The 19760-nt window shown below is 40.1% G+C and overlaps 1 protein-coding gene across 1 annotated transcript in view; it reads right to left on the reverse strand.

The window, feature by feature from the left end:
- Nucleotides 1-754: 754 nt before the first annotated feature.
- Nucleotides 755-19760, reverse strand: part of ofcc1 (orofacial cleft 1 candidate 1) — a 161946-nt gene continuing 142940 nt past the window's right edge. The window contains exons 21-22 of the mRNA XM_077244348.1: nucleotides 1013-1127; nucleotides 755-882 (exon numbers count right to left, since the gene is read on the reverse strand). Coding sequence (XP_077100463.1) covers nucleotides 809-882; nucleotides 1013-1127 — 189 coding nt within the window. The 3' untranslated portion in view covers nucleotides 755-808. The remainder of the gene's footprint in view (nucleotides 883-1012; nucleotides 1128-19760) is intronic.

A 19760-nucleotide genomic window follows, 5' to 3' on the forward strand; every position in this document is an offset into this window, starting at 1 on the left:
TGTGGATGCAGGAGGTGAACCCAAATGCAGACAGAGTGTGATGAACACAAGGTTTATTGGTAACAAACAAGAAAACAAAACCCACGAGGGGGCAAAATACGGACAGGACAGGGAAACTTAGACTGACAAGACTAGACTATGACTATACGAAAACAAACTATACTACTAACAAAATGTTCACAACGACACAACCTTCCACAAAGTACTCACAGGTAAGATAAGCATGGAGAATGATACACACATTGTTTGACACAATGAACCGACACAGGAGAGCAAACACAAGGGGATTAAATAGGGAACACTAATGATGAAGACAGGGGAAACTGACTAGACAATAATGACAAGACGAGGATAACAAGGGGGCGGGGTTACGTAACGAGACAACACAAGCACATGGCCCAAGCAAAAGGCCATGTGCTTGTACACAAAACATGGGTCTGTCATGATTCTGCCACAAGACCAGAGAAATCAAAAGACATGATGGCAGAATCATGACACAAATGCTATCAGAGCTTTTTTTTTTTCTAATTTCAGTTGAAAATTACTTTTAATCTGGTGCTTTGTAGAGTTTTAGTCAGTTCCCCTCAAGTTTCCCTCAAGTGTCCTAGCAGAGAAACATAGGCATATATATATATATATATATATATATATATATATATATATATATATATATATATATATATATATATATATATATATATATATATATATATATATATATATATATCTAAATGTACTGTAAAGCATCATTGTGTTTAGAAAGTCATTTTATTTTATTTTTGTTTATATTGTGTGTGGCTACTTCAGGTTATGGGCTGGGCTCTTTAATTCCATTGCTTGAGTCGCAGACACTTCCTCCAAGAGGCTCAACCCTGTGTGATCCTTTAACACACAACACAAACAATATAAATAAAATAAATTAAAAAAAATAAAAATTCAGCAATTTCACCATTTCAGCAACTGTTAACTTAATCTACATCCATTTGCGTCTTGGTTTGGTGTTGATACTCACGCCAAGCAGGTTTCCTCCTCTTCCTCTCTCTGAAATGTGTCACACTCTTCATCCTCTCATGTTCCTCATGCACCTCTGATGTCTGAAACTCTTTACTGTCAGAATCATCCATCACCTGTAACAACAAACCATACAAAATGTTCAAACTAATTATTCAGATTTACTTTGAAACTTCCTCCCAGTGCAAGAAAACAAATTAATCAAAAGTTATTCAAAACCATTTAAGTTATTTTCCCACAATTAGCATGTATCCACATTGAAAGTTCAAGGATTCCGGTGTCATCTGCTTCCAGTTATTTTAGCAGTACAAAAAACAGTCCATTATGTTGCTTGATTTAGCAAACTGTTTTTTGTTTTCATATTACAACTTATTATCATAAACAAACACACTGATTTGTAGCACAATTTTTTTTTAATATTTTTGTTCTTCTTCTAGTAATGCATTAACTGTATAGTGGCTAATGAATCTGAAGTCTCACACATAAATTCTTCCGTCTTTTAAACTAAACTGGATATTCTGTCAAAGTTGGATTGCATTTAACTCATTTGCAATATTTATAATTATTGGTTCTGTAGACATTTAAAATAACCTTTAGGCAACATGAAACTGTACTAGTTAACCATGAACAGGGCAGCCAGAGTGGTGGAAACAATAATGGGGCAAAAAAACAACAGTATGTGAGCCATTCCACCGAATGGGTGACATTTGCTTGTTGTAACTCTCAAAATTTAACTTGATTCTTTATCTTTTATCAAGACTGAATCTAATACTACACATATTTAACTATTCAAAATGTGTATTGGTCAATCTCAGCCAACTTTATTTTTATCTTTTTTACAAGGTTTAAGTAGAAGTGGACGCATATTTTCTCAGTCCTGTTACCGAAACTCATGTGCCATTTAAAAAGCATGTTTAAAACCATGTCAATTAATTCCTTTTTTTTCCCCACAAGAAAGACTTTATTTTAAAGAAATTGTTGGTTATATGTTCAAATAATTGATATTTGAGAAAAAAAATCACTACATATTAAGGCACGGTGTATTTTAATAAAAAACACAAAGCCATTTTTTCATTTTAAAGAAGACCGAACCCTCAAGTTTATAATTGTTTTAATAATTTAATTTATTAAACTATTGTATAAATGATGGCTATTGACTATTGTATAAAAAAAATAGTAACAGGAATGCACACTTTGTAACAGGAATGAACACTTGGTAACAGGAATGAGTGTCCATATGTGTGTGTATTGGAGACAGTGTACATGACTGTGTGTGCATAAGATTTCTGTGTTAAAGTGATGTACTATGTGCTAGTAGTACTTCACAGAGAAGGAGGTGAAAAGAGTAAGAAGGAGAGAGAAGAAGAGAGATGGAGGGAGGAAGAGGGAAATTAAGACAAAAAAGGGGGAAAAGAGAGGGTTGGGGGTGTGTTTCGATCCTTCCATTGCAATATGCCATAGGTGGGTATTTCTGGCACCTGTATAGTATGGGGTTTCTCCATCTTCTACAAAATATAAGACAAAGACAAAGACACAACATTTAAGTCACCTCGTGGTGGACTGGCTTCCTGAAAGTATGGTGTTCACATTGTAAAACTAATGCCAATGTCTACAATATAAGTAATTGCAACCTTAAAACTCATAATTCAGGTGAATAGTATTATATCAACTAATATTTACAGTATTAAATCAACAAAACAGAAGACTCTACTCACTCCTGTTACTTTAACTCACTCCTGTTATTTTTCATATAAGCAACAGGATTGAAAGTAACAGGATTGAGTTTTTAAGCAAAAAGTTATCAAATACATGGCATATGGCCACATAGCATACATGCTAACAGCATGAGGACACTGAGCAATTTCTAGTGACTCACCAAAAGTTCATATTTTTAAAATGAACAAATAAAATATAAGAAATATTTTGGTAACAGGACAGTATGTTGAGATTTACCTTCTCAGTCATAGTTACAATTTCATCAAATATACAGAAATTAAAATGAGAGGACTTACTTATGGTCCTCCCATTGCCTTCAGAAGATCCAGATGATGCAACTTCCTGTTGAAAATGTGTCTTGTGGAATATTCCAAGTTTTTCAGAGGGGGGGATGTGTTAGGGTAACAGGACTGAGTGAAAACCCGGGGACATGACTAAAATTTGTATTTTATCAAAAATATTAGGTAAAATATTTTTTTCTTATTAAAAAAAAAAATTTTAAAGCATAGATTGGATATAAAGTCACACAACAATGTAAACAAATTAAGATTTCTGAAGGATTTTAGAGATAGAGAGTGGGGACATGCAGAAAATGCTATTTTTTAGTGTTCTATGTAGTTTTTATTAATGTTTTTAATTATACATTTTAAATTTGTAGTTAGCTTAATGTGCAGGACATTTTGCTTAATAATATAATGTCTTTTAGAGTTAAATGTCATGCAATTTTATACATTTAATGTCCTGGGGACAGAAATGTCACCCTTTCGGTGGAATGGCTCATGTAACATCAAAAAATATATAAAATAAATTGACACACACAACAATGTGGTCTTTTAAAGATTTAGTTTCACAGTGGAGTGCCAAAAGGACATGCATGCCAAATATTTGAATGATCTAGCCCCATTAAACAAGAACAAAAACTTAAATATGATTATAATGACGTTTATTTTTTAATTATTATTTTTGCAGTTGACCTCATGTATATAGGCATATGAGACATAGTCAAACATAAAGAACAGTGATTATAAGCAGACACGGAGGAGGAACGGAGGTCGTTTGTCAATGATTCTAGCTGCAGGATTATTTTAAAGGTTAAATATTTCAAATTCAAATGCTAATCTGGTTCAATGTGGCTTCATTCGGCTGTCCTGAGCTCTGACTCATAATGTGAGCTCAACAGAAGGAATTTAATGGAGGATCTGATGCACTATTATCCAAATGAAGATATGACACATAAAATGTCACGATTCTTACCTCATTGCCTCCACTGGGAGCAAATGATCACCCCAGGTTAGAGAAGAAGTCTCTGGAAATGGCATGGTTCAATAACACACTAAAACCACACCTAATTAATGGTAGAGAGGTGACTGGGACTAGATGTCATAAATGCTAAATTTCAGGTTTTAAATCAAAAGTTCAGTTACTTAAATGGTTGTTTTCTCTAGCAGTAGTACTACTTAGTCATAGTGAGTAATCATAAATTATGACCTTTTTTGAAACTCCAATATCATCAAGCAAATACAATAAAAGTGGACTATATCATACATTACAAAAAAAAAAAAGTCTGTACAGCTACAGTATATACAGATTTTATATTTAACTGAAAGTTTGAACTAGGGTATTTAAAGGGGTAGTTCATCCCAAAATGAAAATTTTGTCATCATGTACTTTCCAAAACCCTTTTAGACTTTCGTTTCATTCAGTCGTCTGAAGATACACGATCACTTAATATGATGAACAGATTTAATTTAGCCTTTTATTCACATATAAACACTGATCAACACACATTTAAAGCTCATCAAATATGGTAAGTGGAAGCTCAACCGTACTTGCTTGAAATCTCACTGTTCTTGCATAAGCTCAAACTTGCTTGAATGACATGCGAGAACAAACTTCATTGGTTCTCACGTGTCAAACAATCACGTTTACCTTTTGTTTACCATATTTGATGTGCTCTATGTGCATTGATCAATGTTTATGTGTGAATAAAAGCCTAAATTAAATCTGTTCATCATATAAAACGACTGTGTCTCATAAAAAAAGAAAAAATCTCTTAACATCTCTCTATGAACTTTATGAAGAGTCGAAGTTTATGTGGATTAGACTTTCAATAGTGGGACGTAAATCACTGAGACTTCATGAAACTATTGTCATTTATGTTTCGAAGATGAGGTTAAGTGTCATGGGCTTGGAATGAAATATGGGTTAGTAAATTATAACAATTATCATTATTTGGTGAACTAACCCTTTAAAAAAACTGCAGCAGTAGTTTTAAATGTTTTCATTTTATATAATTCATTGATTCATAAATCATGCTGTTTAAAAAAAAAATGTTTTGCTGAGATTAACACAAGCCTATAATACAAAAATAACTTCAGTTCAGTGTCAATAAATAGCTCCATATGAAGTGATGCCCTGCTATTATAATGTTAATTCAGCTATATATATTTTTTTTTCCTGAGCAAAAAAGGGGAGGAAAAGTGCTGTCCAATAGGTTTGTGTCAAATTCAGAAATTCACTTGAAAATAAAATTACCCTGAAAATATTCATAGGAGTAACAACTACTGTAGCTCCTGTTTCCACTATTCAAGACAAGTTCTTTAACATGCAGAAGATAGTATCCAGCACCACTGTGTCACTAAAACTATCTGGGTTGTTAGGCAAAAGTCACTAGCATTCAATCGTTAGCACCTTTCGATATCAGACGATTGTCACACGGTGTCTATTTAAAGAGTCTGCTGCATTCAAGGACAAACAAAAGACACACGGAACACAAACAGTGCCGCATGCCTCAAAACCTCAAAAGCCACATGACAAAAACAGGCTGGCAAAAGTGAGTGTGTTTAATGCGTGCTGGGTGCTCATCAGCGGTTTTGCCGAGCATTAATAATTTGTGCAGAGGTAATACTCAAGCTGTTGGAGCTGTAGTTGTGCATTTTTAATGGAAGTTTTACAGAAGTGGCGGCAGGCTTCACATATGCTGCAGACGGCATATGGGAACAAGAGATGATGCAGCACAGTTGGCCAGAGTGCCGCTTTCTTAGGCCGCAGACACTTAAACACTAGCCCGAGAGGAAAGACACGTGCTCACGCACATAAACCTACTGCCGTTTTAGCACGAGCCCTAATGAATTCACAAGCGTTTATGTCCAACGCCATCTTGTTTCCACATATGAGGCGGATGTTGGCCCAATCGGAACTGAAGAAGTTATTGGTGCTGCATTAAAATCGGAGCTATTATCAGCCTAATTTGTAGTTACTCAGGAGCGGAAAACATCTGCTTAAGTAATGTTTGCTTTTAAAGGATCTCTAACTTTAATAGAAACATCACAAGAGGGTCATAAAGTTGCCTTAAAATTGCAACTGATTAAACTGCACACTTTTCTGTTGCATGCTGACAAAGCTTATCTTCATTGAAACCGAAAGCCCCTGTAATGATGGGTTTGTGAACATAAATGTATTTGGATCTAATCAACTTCAATGGTGCAATACAAATTTGTAAACACAATTTGTAAAGAAATAATGAGAAGATGACACCAATCCAGTGGCGAAGCTTCTATAACTTTATAGAAAAAAAGAATGATTAAATGCAAGTTTAAAAAATAAAATAAAACATTAAATATGTTTCGTAAGTTTCTGTTAGTCCCGTCCACAATCTTGACGACGCAAGGTTGTAAAACTTGTAATAGTAAGATTTGCTCATTTGTGGAGTTGAATTTGAAATAGGTAAAGACTATATCAATCAGTTGATACTGTAGCTTAAATTATTTCAAATATCCCACTTGTACTGCTGCAAGAATCCATGTCTAGCAATGAATCCGGGCGTTGCCTTTAAAACAAACTGACAGAGAAAATTGATTATGATGAGTTCATCTCTGTTTTTAACCAGATGTTCTGTCGTCTCAGACTAATATAGCAGGAGGACATGTATAGGTAACATTATCTTAATGTTTATAATTCATGTAATGTTTATACTGACATACTTGATAATAGGACATAGGAAGAGACATTTTATTGTCTTGGTCATGCACTGTTAAAAAAAATAAAAATGATAATTATATATATATATATATATATTATTTATATATATATATATATATATATATATATATATATATATATATATATATATATATATATATATATACACTCACCTAAAGGATTATTAGAAACACCTGTTCAATTTTTCATTAATGCAATTATCTAATCAACCAATCACATGACAGTTGCCTCAATGCATTTAGGGGTTTGGTCCTGGTCAAGACAATCTCCTGAACTCCAAACTGAATGTCAGAATGTGAATGAAAGTGTATTTAAGCAATTTTGAAAGTGGCATGGTTGTTGGTGCCAGACGGGCCGGTCTGAGTATTTCACAATCTGCTCAGTTACTGGGATTTTCACCCACAACCAATTCTAGGGTTTACAAAGAATGGTGTGAAAAGGGAAAAACATCCAGTATGCGGCAGTGCTGTGGGCGAAAATGCCTTGTTGATGCTAGAGGTCAGAGGAGAATGGGCCGACTGATTCAAGCTGATAGAAGGGCAACTTTGACTGAAATAACCACTCGTTACAACCGAGGTATTCAGCAAAGCATTTGTGAAGCCACAACACGCACAACCTTGAGGCGGATGGGCTACAACAGCAGAAGACCCCACCGGGTACCATCTCCACTACAAATCGGAAAAAGAGGCTACAATTTGCAAGAGCTCACCAAAATTGGACAGTTGAAGACTGGAAAAATGTTGCTTGGTCTGATGAGTCTCGATTTTTCTGTTGAGACGTTCAGATGGTAGAGTCAGAATTTGGCGTAAACAGAATGAGAACATGGATCCATCATGCCTTGTTACCACTGTGCAGGCTGGTGGTGGTGGTGTAATGGTGTGGGGGATGTTTTCTTGGCACACTTTAGGCCCATTAGTGCCAATTGGGCATCGTTTAAATGCCACGGCCTACCTGAGCACTGTTTCTGACCATGTCCATCCCTTTATGGCCACCATGTACCCATCCTCTGATGGCTACTTCCTGCAGGATAATGCACCATGTCACAAAGCTCAAATCATTTCAAATTGGTTTCTTGAACATGACCAGTGGCGCAAAAAGTGGGTATGCACTATATGCAGCGCATAGGGGCGCCGCATCATAGGGGCGCCAAAGCGATGGTAAAAAAATAAAAATAAATTCTAAATACAAGTTATATAAATTTATATAAGTTAAATTTAAAAAAAGTTATATACATTTTAGAGGACTAACAGGCTAGAAGGTGCCGGCGCCCTCATAAGATTCCATCATATAATTAATTTTGACATAGAAGGGTAATATCGCGAGTGGGCGGGGGCGCGCGTGAGCGCTGAGTGAGTAGTACAGTGAGTTGTCGTTGAAATGAGAAAAAGATGGATAAAAACAGAAAAAGAAAGAGGGAAAGGGAGATGGCAAGTCAAGGGATGCGACAGCAGCTAAATAAGTGGATGGTGAAAGGCAACAGGTAGGATTTAAAGTGTGACGTCTGGTCTGTGCTTGGAGGAGGCTTGCAAATATTCATGTTAACAGACTAGCGTTTGCTAACACTGGGAATGTAGCAGCCAGCATATGTAGCGAGCTAGCTTAGAATATGTAAAACCGAGGTTGCTTAGCTGAAAACTGAAAAATAAGGTAACGTACAATAAATGACAAGAATCTAGAAAACAACTAATGTAATATCTCTGGTTTACCATGGAATCATGCATAGATTTGCTACCAAACTTGGAGGCTTGCAAATATTAATGTTAACAGACTGGCAAGTGTTTGCTAACGCAATGCAAAATAATATTGCTGATATCTACATTTAGATTTTGGTTAAACCCTAGGTACCAATCCCATGCATGACATATCAATTGTATTAAAGTAAAATAACAACTGGTAAATATAAGGTAGCATGCACAATAAATGACTAGAAGCTGGAAAACGTCTCGGTTATATATGTAACTCTAGTTCCCTGATAGGGAACGAGACGCTGCGTCAAGCTGTGGGAATGCCTCTGCATGTGTGCGTCATGAAGCACGTATGGAATCAGTCCAATGGAGAGACGGAACGTCATAGGTGGGTGACGTCATCGACCAGGAAACTATAAAGCACCCCCAAAACACAAGCGCGACAGCTTCTGATAGGCCTGAAGGAAGCGCTAACGGGCATGCTGGGAGTAGGGCAGAACAACGCAGGGTCTCGTTCCCTATCAGGGAACTAGGGTTACATACGTAACCGAGACGTTCCCTTTCAAGGGAACTCGAGCTGCGTCAAGCTGTGGGAACGGCAATACCCACGTCGCCATATGAGCAAATGACCGTCATGTGGGAACTAGCGCAGAGAGGACGAGAGCACCTGCGCCCCAAGAGTGGAACTTAAGTCCAATTCATAGAACTTAAAAAATGTATGCGGTGAGGACCACCCAGCCGCATCACAAACATCACTTAGCGATACTCATGACAACAATGCTTTAGAAGCAGCCATACTCCTAGTAGAGTGGGCTCGTACAGCCAAAGGTGAAGGCTGACCAGCCGACTCATAAGCAAGTGAGATGGCCTCAACCACCCACTTGCTCATTCTCTGTTTAGACGCGGGACACCCTTTCCTGGGTGGCCCAAAGCACACAAATAACTGTTCTGATTTCCTCCACAGGGCAGCTCTGTGGACGTAAGCGTCTAACGCCCTAACTGGGCAGAGAAGGTTAAGTTTCTCCTGATCTGATGACACAAAAGGAGGAGGATAGAAAGCCTGCTGCACTGTAGGTCTAACAGCATTAGTAGGGACCTTAGGGACATAACCTGGTCTAGGGTATAGAAAAGCCTTAACCACACCAGGCGAAAACTCCAGGCACGAGGGTGCAACCGACAGGGCCTGCAAATCTCCGATTCTCTTAAGTGAGGAGATTGCAAGCAGAAAAATAGTTTTATACGTGAGAAATTTCTCAGAAACTTCCTCAATAGGTTCAAAGGGGGCCAAAGAAAGGCCCCCTAGTACAATGGCCAAATCCCAAGTCGGCACCCTCGTACGAACTGCAGGCCTCAGCCTCAAAGTGCCACGAAGGAAGCGAGTTATAAGTGGGTGTCTCCCAAGAGAAACTCCACTGAAAGGGACATGGAAAGCAGCTAGTGCCGCCACATACACCTGTAGTATGGAGGGGGATAACCCTGCAGAGAAACGCTCCTGCAGAAACTCGAGCACTGCACCCACTGGGCCATTAACTGGGTCCTGCCGGTGTTCTGCACACCAAGAAGTGAAAAGTTTTCACTTCAGGGCATATAACTTCCTCGTGGATGGAGCTCTGGAGTGAAGGATGGTCTCAACAACCTCAGTTGAGAGACCAGATTCTATGAGCTGGGCCCCCTCAGAGGCCAAGCCCACAGTTTCCACAACTCTGGGCGGGGTGAAATATCGTACCGCCCTCCTGAGAGAGTAGATCCCTCCTGATCGGAAATCTCCAAGGGAGAGCCGTCCAGAAGAGATATTAGGTCCGCGAACCATACTCGGGCCGGCCAGAACGGGGCTACTAGAAGTAGGCTGACCCCGTCCCGGCGAACCCTCTCCAGAACTCCTGGTAGCAGAGCAACCGGGGGGAAAGCATACAGACGTGACCTCGGCCACGGCTGTACCAGAGCGTCTAACCCCAGAGGGGCTGGCTGACTGACGGAGAACCACAGATGACAGTGCGTTGTCTCCTTGGAAGCGAATAGGTCCACCTCAGCGCGACCGAACCTCAACCAAAGGGCTCCACCACCTCGGGGTGGAGCCTCCATTCCCCCGGCCTCGGCCCCTGCCTCGACAGGGAGTCTGCAACCACATTCAAATAACCAGGAAGATACATAGCTCTCAGAGACCGTAACTTCCCCTGGGACCACAGGACACAGGACACGGACATAGCTGAAAGAATCGAAGCGATGCGGGTCGGAGAAAGTCGCGCCCGCATCGAGATCGAATCCCAAACGACACCCAGAAAAGTCTTCTCAGAAGGAGATAATACACTTTTCTTTGCGTTCAGCCTCGACCCCAATTTTCTCATATGAGCGAGAACAACATCTCGATGCTGAACCGCCATCTGCTCTGTCTGAGCTAAAATCAACCAATCGTCGATGTAATTGAGAATACGAATGCCCTGAAACCTCAGGGGCGCTAAAGCTGCATCCATGCATTTCGTGAAAGTGCGGGGAGATAAAGCTAGGCCAAATGGAAGAACCTTGTACTGGTACGCCTCGCCCCCAAAGCAGAACCTCAGGAACTTCCTGTGTTGTGGAAGGATGGAAATATGGAAGTACGCGTCCTTCAGATCTATCGTGACAAACCAGTCCTCAGATCTGATTTGTGACACGATCTGCTTGATAGTGAGCATCTTGAATTTTAGCTTCCCTACCGAGCGATTCAACAGGCGCAGATCTAAAATTGGATGCAACCCCCCATCCTTCTTTGGAACGATGAAATATCGGCTGTAAAAACCTGACTCCAACCTGGGAGGAGGAAACCGTTCTATAGCCCCCTTTTGAAGGAGCGCTTTCACCTCTTGTTCCATTACCAGAGCATGCTCGGGGTGGGCAGAACCCCTCTGAATTTTGGTGGACGACACCCGAATTGGATAGTATAACCCTTTTTTACTGTGTGCAGAACCCACTGAGATATTTTTGGAAAGCTTTTCCACTCTGCCAGAAATACCACTAAGGGTACCAGTCTCTCGAGACTGGCCTCTGGTGTAACTTGAGCAGCAAACACAGCGCCCTGTAATGGCGCACCGGCAGGGAACGACTGGCTTAACTGCTCTGAGACCCTCCTCAGAGGGGGCGTGCGTCCCTCGGGAAAGCGCTCGCTTGGACCATCTGTGCCCCGGCCTGAAGGCAGGGTTGGTAGAACGGCCCCTGAGGGCACCGAAGAAGAGCGGGCACCGTGTAATGCGGTGAACACCTCTCTCCCACGGCAGGGACCACCCTCAGCATCCAGTGGCGTCAGGACTTCCTCTTTGCCGAAGCCTTCTTAGCCATAATAACTGTCCTCAGATCAGTTTTGCCAGAAGACTTCGGCTGAGAGTGCCGCGTCTGGTCCCACTGTTTGGAAGGGTTAGCACGAGACGCGACACTCTGCTTCTGTTGCGCCCTATGTGAGGAGCTGACTGACGGCCTGGACTGCTCCCGCCCAGCAGTACCGGGGACATGAATTTTAAGAGGCATAAATTTCTGAAACGCTGCCGACTGTTTCTTCTCTTCCTGAAATCTATCTATGACAGTATTGACAGAATCACCAAAAAGACCATGAGGAGAGAGCGGAGCGTCCAAAAGAAAAGCTTTGTCTTTTTCTTTCATACCAGAGAGATTTAACCATAGATGCCTCTCTGCGGCCACCATGGCTGCCATAGTACAGCCCATTAGCTTGGCCGACTCCTTGGTGGCGCGCAGAGATAAATCTGCAGCCTGACGCAGTTCGCGAATTACGTCAGTGCTGACCTCTTGAGTGTCACTCACATCCTTTAATAAGTCAGCCTGGTATGCCTGCAAGATGGACATCGTGTGCAGGCACGCCGAGGCTTGACCGGCCGCCGAATACGCCTTACCCACTAAAGCTGACGTACTTCTAAGAGGCTTAGAGGGTAAAAGTGGTGCTTTAAAAGAAGATGCAGCTTCAGCAGAAAGATGACTAGCAAGCCCCTCTTCTGCTTTGGGCATCGCCTCATAACCATGAGATTTAGCCCCCACAATGTTTGAATAAGTGGAAGTTTGAGGGCTAAAAACACGATAAGAGACCGGCTTTTTCCAAGATCTTGAAACCTCTGTGTGGAGATCAGGGAAGAAGGGCAAGCACCGGCGTGGAGGTTGAGAACGGGAAGGCAAAAATCTTTCATCTAATTTAGATTTTTCACTAGACTCCTGCCTAACAGCTGGCCGCTTAATTTAGAAACAGCACAAGTGAGCACCTCCATAAGCTCCTCACTTTCGGGAGAGCGAGATGAGGAATCATCGACATCTCCCGCATCCAGACTAACAACATCCAGATCCTCAGAACTGGATAGTTGCAGTACTGGGGCCTCAGTTCGGGGGGAAGAAACCGCAGAGCGTGCTTCCGAACCCGAGACTGAGGCACTGGATCTAACAGGTAAGGGCTGAGATAGGGCAGAGCCCGTCTCAAGCCCCGCTGTTAGATCCATCTGCGATCCCCATGAATGACGTCGCCGCTCAGCCTCGGCATAAGCGGGACCCGATCCGCGGGGATCGCGAACCGAACCACTCTCCTCAAAGAGTGATCGGCGGGAGCGGAGCGTTCTAAGAGGCAAACGCCCGCAATGCTCACAATCAGCCCCCTCGAGAGCTGACTGGGCATGCTCTACTCCCAAACAAACAACACATAAGCTGTGTGTATCCCCGCTCGTAAAATAGCGCGAGCAGGGAGGAACACACTTCTTAAATTGTTGTTCGCTCGCCATTGTCTCTCAATATAATATATATATATATATATATATATATATATATATATATATATATAGTTTTTTGAAATAGTGAAACTCCTGCTTAGTGACAGACAAAAACACTTGAGACAGATCCACATATAGCGCTTACTGAAGGCAAAGAAGCTTTCGCGCTTGTGTTTTTGGGGTGCTTTATAGTTTCCTGGTCGATGACGTCACCCGCCTATGATGTTCCGTCTCTCCATTGGACTGATTCCATACGTGCTTCATGACGCACACACGCAGAGGCGTTCCCAAAGCTTGATGCAGCTCGAGTTCCCTTGAAAGGGAACATTACTTATGCCATAAGGCTGGTTTATCATGGAAACATCATATATGTGTATATATATATATATATATATATATATATATATATATATATATATATATATATATGTAGCAGAGACCTTTAAAGAGAGCGAGAGATGTGACCCTGTAATTACATATTCATGTGTGTGTGTGTGTGTGTGTGTATGTCATATTTGTACTTTTTAAAATCCAAAATGTTAATGTAATTTCAACAGCAGCACAACCTTACTGCATAATAGTTGTCTTATCTGATGCCATCACTAGGCTGATTTAAGAATTGAATTTAGTCTACTATATTTAATATTGAGTTCATTTTATTCAGGTGTGAGGATGGTGGATCAGGAAAGACAGGGGAAGGCAACAGGTAGGTCTAACATTAGGTGGAAGTGTAGAGGGAGCCACTTGATACCAACAGATTAATTTCTTAATATTATTAATATGGAAAAAGTAATATGGAAAATCTATTACATAATGTTTGTTTGACAATGTCTTAGTGGAGAAGAACACAGGCAAGGGGTAAAAGAGACAGACATGAGCTCGGCGATGGCATCAAGTAAAGATGAGACCAGTGGTGACATCAGGTAGGAGATATATTAGTTAGACCACACAAAACTAAATGTCCATTATGGTTTGAAGTCATGTTGACCAACCTATTCATTGTGTCCTTTTTGGGTAAAAATTAGTGCAGACAGAGATGGAAAGCCACTCACCACTGAGGAGGAATTGGAGGAGAATGTGGAAAAGAGAGGTGAAGATGCGGTGGAAGAGAATGAGGAAAAGAGAGGTGAAGATGAGGTGGAAGAGAATGTGGAAAAGAGAGGTGAAGAGGAGAGGGAGGTGGAAATGGAACAGAGAGGTGAAGAGGAGAGAGCTGAGACAAGGCATTACTCAGAAGATCCATCTGACTGGCCACCACCACACCAGATTGGGGACTCATTTAGGCAGTGTATGGTTGAGAATGGCCCACAGAAATGTCCTGATGGGCCGTATCAAAGATCAGACAAGAGTAGGTGTTTTTCCAAAACATACTGTTTTCGTTCAATGTCCAATGGAGAAAAAGTGCAGCGGGATAGGTTACTGTACTCCAAAAGCACAAATGAAGTGTATTGTTTTGCATGTAAGCTTTTTGGTGGAGCTAGAGTTGTTGACACACGCTTTGTGGTGGGGTACAATAACTGGCAGTGTCTTTCAAAAACGCTGCAGCACCATGAAACCAGTGGTGATCACATAAATGCTTATCTGTTGTGGAAAGAATTAGCATGACGCTTACGCCTTGGTAAAACTATTGACATAACATTGCAAAGAGCCATAGATGCTGAAAAGGCACACTGGAGAAGTGTGTTAACGAGAGTGATTGACTGCATACTCTTTCTTGCACAAAGGAACTTGCCACTAAGGGGGAAGAATGCTAAGTTAGGAGATCCTAAAAATGGAAATTTCCTGGGTGTCCCTGAGGTCATAGCACGATATGATGTCACACTAGCAGAGCATCTTAGGAAGGTAGCTTCTAAAGAAACCACAGGATATCTTTCCTGGTGCACTCAAAATGAATTTTTAGATTCAATTTCAGAATGTGTACTTGGCCAAATTTGTGCCCAGGTCAAAGCCTCCAAGTACTTTGCAGTGGAGTTGGATTGCACACCTGACATTTCAAAGCAGGAGCAGGCCTCCGTAATAATCCGGTATGTTCATACAGATGACAAGAAGAATGCCACCATCAATGAGTCTTTTGTTGGCTCCACAGTCGTGAAGGACACAACAGGTAAAGGCCTCACAGAATCACTGACTGGGGTACTGGATAACCTGGGGTTGGAGTTGGCTAACTGTAGGGGGCAGAGCTATGACAATGGCTCAAATATGAGGGGTATACACAAGGGTGTGCAAGCATTGGTGCAGCAGAAGTTTCCAGAGGCACTATTTATCCCCTGCTGTAGCCACAGTCTGAACCTCCTGTTATGTGATGCTGCGTCATCAAACAGAATGTGTCTAACCTTTTTTGGCACTCTCCAAAGACTGTACACTGTTTTTTCAGCTTCAGTGAAGAGGTTGGATATTCTGAAAGAATTTGTGGACATATCACTGAAGGCTCTGAGTGATACCAGGTGGAAAGCAAAAATAGACTCCGTCAAAGCTGTACATTTCCAGTTAGGGGTGATTCTTGATGCTTTGGAAAAGCTTGAGGAAGTGGAAAAAGAGGGCAAAACTGTCTCAGAGGCAAAGTCGCTGTCTGGTGAGATTGTCAGCATGGAGTTCCTCATGTGCCTCTTGGTTTGGTATGATCTATTGTCAGAGATCACCTATGTCAGCAAGGCAATGCAAGCAGTGAATATCTCGATGGACACTGCAATTAGAATGATAGACTCTCTTAAAGAATTATTGCTAAAGTACAGAGTGGAGGGCTTTCAAAAATCCCTTGACATTGCACGCCGAATAGCCATTGAGATGGATGCTTCCCCTGAGTTTAGAGAGAGACGTTTCAGAAAGCAAAAGAGTGACAAAATCATGGTGATGATTCCCGCAGTGGCCATTATGAACAGGAACCTGAGACCAATTTTAGGTGCATGGTTTTCAATGCAATGGTTGACACAGTAATTCAGGAGTTGTCTGACAGATTTTGCAATCTTCAGCTTGTATCCGAAAAGTTTGTTCATTTTTAAAATGGAATACATGACAAAAGCTGAGTTGGAGGATTCAGTGACAAGATATGCCCTAGCTACCAATGATGTTTCAAGGGATATCATTCAGTAAATTTACCCTGCGAGCCGTCTACTTAGGGGTCATGAAAAGGCTCTGGATAAATTAAATTTCCTCCTACAGGAGAACCTTGATTTGTTTTTTCCAAATGTAACAGTAGCCCTGAGAGTTTTCCTGACAATCCCTATGACAGTTGCCTCTGCGGAGAGATCATTCAGCAAGCTAAAGCTGATAAAGACATACCTTCGTTCCAACATGAGTAATGATCGCTTAACCCAATTAGCAGTCATTTCAATTGAAAACAGTGTGGCACGAACCATATCATTCGATGCAATACTAGATAAATGGGCAAGTGAAAAGGCACGCCATGTTACAATTTAGTAGAAACTAAAGAGCGCTTTTGAATGTTTGGTAGCAACATTGTTACTAGGATTGTGCATCGAGAACCGGTGACTGACTAGTTCTAACTGTTTATTCTGTTTGTAAATGTTTATTCTGTTTGTAACTTTTTACTATTTGTTCACATTGTTAATATATATATATATATATATATATATATATATATATATATATATATATATATATATATATATATATATATTGTTATATTGTTATATGTATTGTTATATATATTGGCAAAATTGTTCCTGCATACCCCTCTAACATGGTGTAGTTGCGCCCCTGAAAATGACAATGAGTTCACTGTACTAAAATGGCCCCCACAGTCACCAGCTCTCAACCCAATAGAGCATCTTTGGGATGTGGTGGAACGGGAGCTTTGTGCCCTGGATGTGCATCCCACAAATCTCCATCAACTGCAAGATGCTATCCTATCAATATGGGCCAACATATCTAAAGAATGCTTTCAGCACCTTGTTGAAACAATGCCACATAGAATTAAGGCAGTTCTGAAGGCGAAACCATACTAATACTGTCAAACACAGTATTAGTATGGTGTTCCTAATATTCCTTTAGGTGAGTATATATATGTATGTTTAATGTCATGGCAACATATGTTTTTACATTACTTTATCTCATAAAAAAATTGAGCAATTTCAACTTTCTTTTATAAGAAGATTCAACTTGATTTTTAAAGTCAGTTTTAATATAATTTAAGTTGAAATGTTTTGCACAGCCAATTTGATTATACTTAATTTGCACCATCAAAACTACTTTTTAAGCAGCAACAGAACTTAAGTTTTTAAGTTTAACAGTGCACATTTTTATAGGCTGTTGTTGTTTGCCGTTTTAAACTTGAAACTGTTCTGCGTTATATTTTTTATAGGCAATTTGGCGTGCAGTTTTCATACTCTTTGCCCACCTTATTTTATGAAGGCCCACCCTCTTGAACAATTCTGACCTTGAACGCTCCAGTCATATCACTGTTCTAGAAAAAGCTGTTTTATTTAAAATCAGCCCACAGACATTTTTTGTGGTTGTTAGAGTGCTTACTATACACTTAAGAAATTGGGTAAATATTCAAATATTCAGATTCAATAAAACTTGAGGAAAAAGTACATATTCCCCCAAAATAAGTATTTTAAACCCCTGCTCATATCCCAGTGTCCAACACCTAAATAAGCTACTACATGGGTAGCTGCAATTGTAAATGTTCAGGTCACTTTGTGTTCTAGAGCTATGATTACTTATAGATAATAACATTGCATTAAATACATTGAGAAAGAGTTAGTGTTGTAGGTTGGGAGTGCTGTCTGGGTGCTGGCGTGGCTGTCGCATGTGCCCTGGGGTGGACTGCACTGATGCTATCAGCGTCTTTCGTGTGTCAGCCTGCCCACCGCCACACCCATCACACACTCCAGATATGGCCTGACACTTCCCTCTGCTGAGCCAGCCACAAACACTATACACAACCCCCTCCTAAAATAATCAAAGTCACTCAGTGCGGAAGTCCACATGAATCAAATATTACTTTTTTTTAATACTCTTATTGTGCAAAACTAATCATTTTTAATAATAATAATAATAATAATAATAATAATAATAATAATAATAATAATACATACATACATACACTTGCTACATATATACACATATAAAAATGCTGGGTTGTTTTAACCCAATTTTGGGTCAAATATGGACAAACCCAAATGTTGGGTTAAAATTGTAATTTAAAAATGTAAATTGGGTTTGTCCATATTTGACCCAAAGTTGGGTTGAAACAACCCAGCATTTGTTAGAGTGTACATTCTTCATTTTAAAATAAATAAATAAATAAATGCCTCAGTGTGCTGAATTAACTGCTTTTGTGTGGAAATTGTTCTTATGATACACTGACGGCCGGAATGCTAACATTTAACATGATTGAATGCAGGAACGAACAAACAAACAAACAAATGAATTAAAACATGCATACAGCAGTAAAATGGATTTGGAACACAGCTTCCGTTAAATTCAGATTCCAAAAACAACATTGAATTCTTTTTGGGCCTTCAGATGGTTTTTCGTCTAAAATTTTACAAAGCTGGCATTTACAGAACCTTTTTGTATATCTAGATATGAGTTTGTATGATTTGCTATTTCTTTAATGCTAGTATACAGAGTTTGGTCTTACAAACATGGACAAAGTTTAGGAATTTTTGACAGCTTGTCAAGTGTTTTGTTGTTTAGTATCATCACTGATGTGTTTGTGTTTGCAGCTCTCCAGGGCCGCCCCTCAGACTGATAAATATGTGGCGTGTTCGGTGGTGCTCTCATCAGTCACAAAACAGCTCAGGACGCCATTAACCGACCGCACTGCCTGCAAGCGAGCCGTTGACGCGCATGCAGCATAAATCTGCTGTTTTTGACACGGAAGTTCTAAAATATTAATTTTGTTAGGATGATCAAGGTTGTTCTCGGGGGGGATGGGAGTTAATTCATGTGCTTGCAGTTGTTACCAAGCAGAATCAGTGGTACATTTAATTAGACAGCAATCTGGACGGCAGTCTGCGCCCTGCTGTTCCACTGCATTTAATAACGTGTGAAGCCATGGGCGGAGGTTAGCGAATATATCCTGCTATAGATTCCTAGATTAACCAAAGGAAGAAAGAATTAGCACCTAGTCCATGTGTGAGGGATGCATTCATGAACGATATGCATTGGTTGCCTGTCGTGAAGGTGACAATACCCCATTCTTTAGCTCAGTTCCAAAACCTAGTGAGTAACAGAATTTTTAGGCATCGTTAAGAACACTTGGACAAATTGACTTTTTTCACAAGATACACTGTAAAAATTATTTTTCTTGTTGTAAATTAAATACACATTATTGGTGTACATTTTACAAGAAAATACTATTTCAGTCATTCTAAGTCAAAATTTAATTTGTAATTGTTTGTGAAATTTTGTAGCAGTTTATGAGTGAAAATTATTTCCACAACAATTTTTTCCCCCAGTGTAGACAGCATCAGTATGCTGCCATTTTGGATTGTTTTGGCTAAAACCTGAGGAAGAATTGGATGCATCCTTCACAGGTAAGGCAATATCACAACATATTGTAAATCAGTGAGATACTGGATGGTCTAGAATGTATTGTTTTGTTTATGTTTTGTGTTGTTAGCATAGCAACATGCTAGTGTTA

This window comes from Siphateles boraxobius, unplaced genomic scaffold (genome assembly GCF_051911475.1).
Source record: "Siphateles boraxobius isolate OS27281-9 unplaced genomic scaffold, OSU_SipBor_1 26, whole genome shotgun sequence".
NCBI lineage: Eukaryota > Metazoa > Chordata > Actinopteri > Cypriniformes > Leuciscidae > Siphateles > Siphateles boraxobius.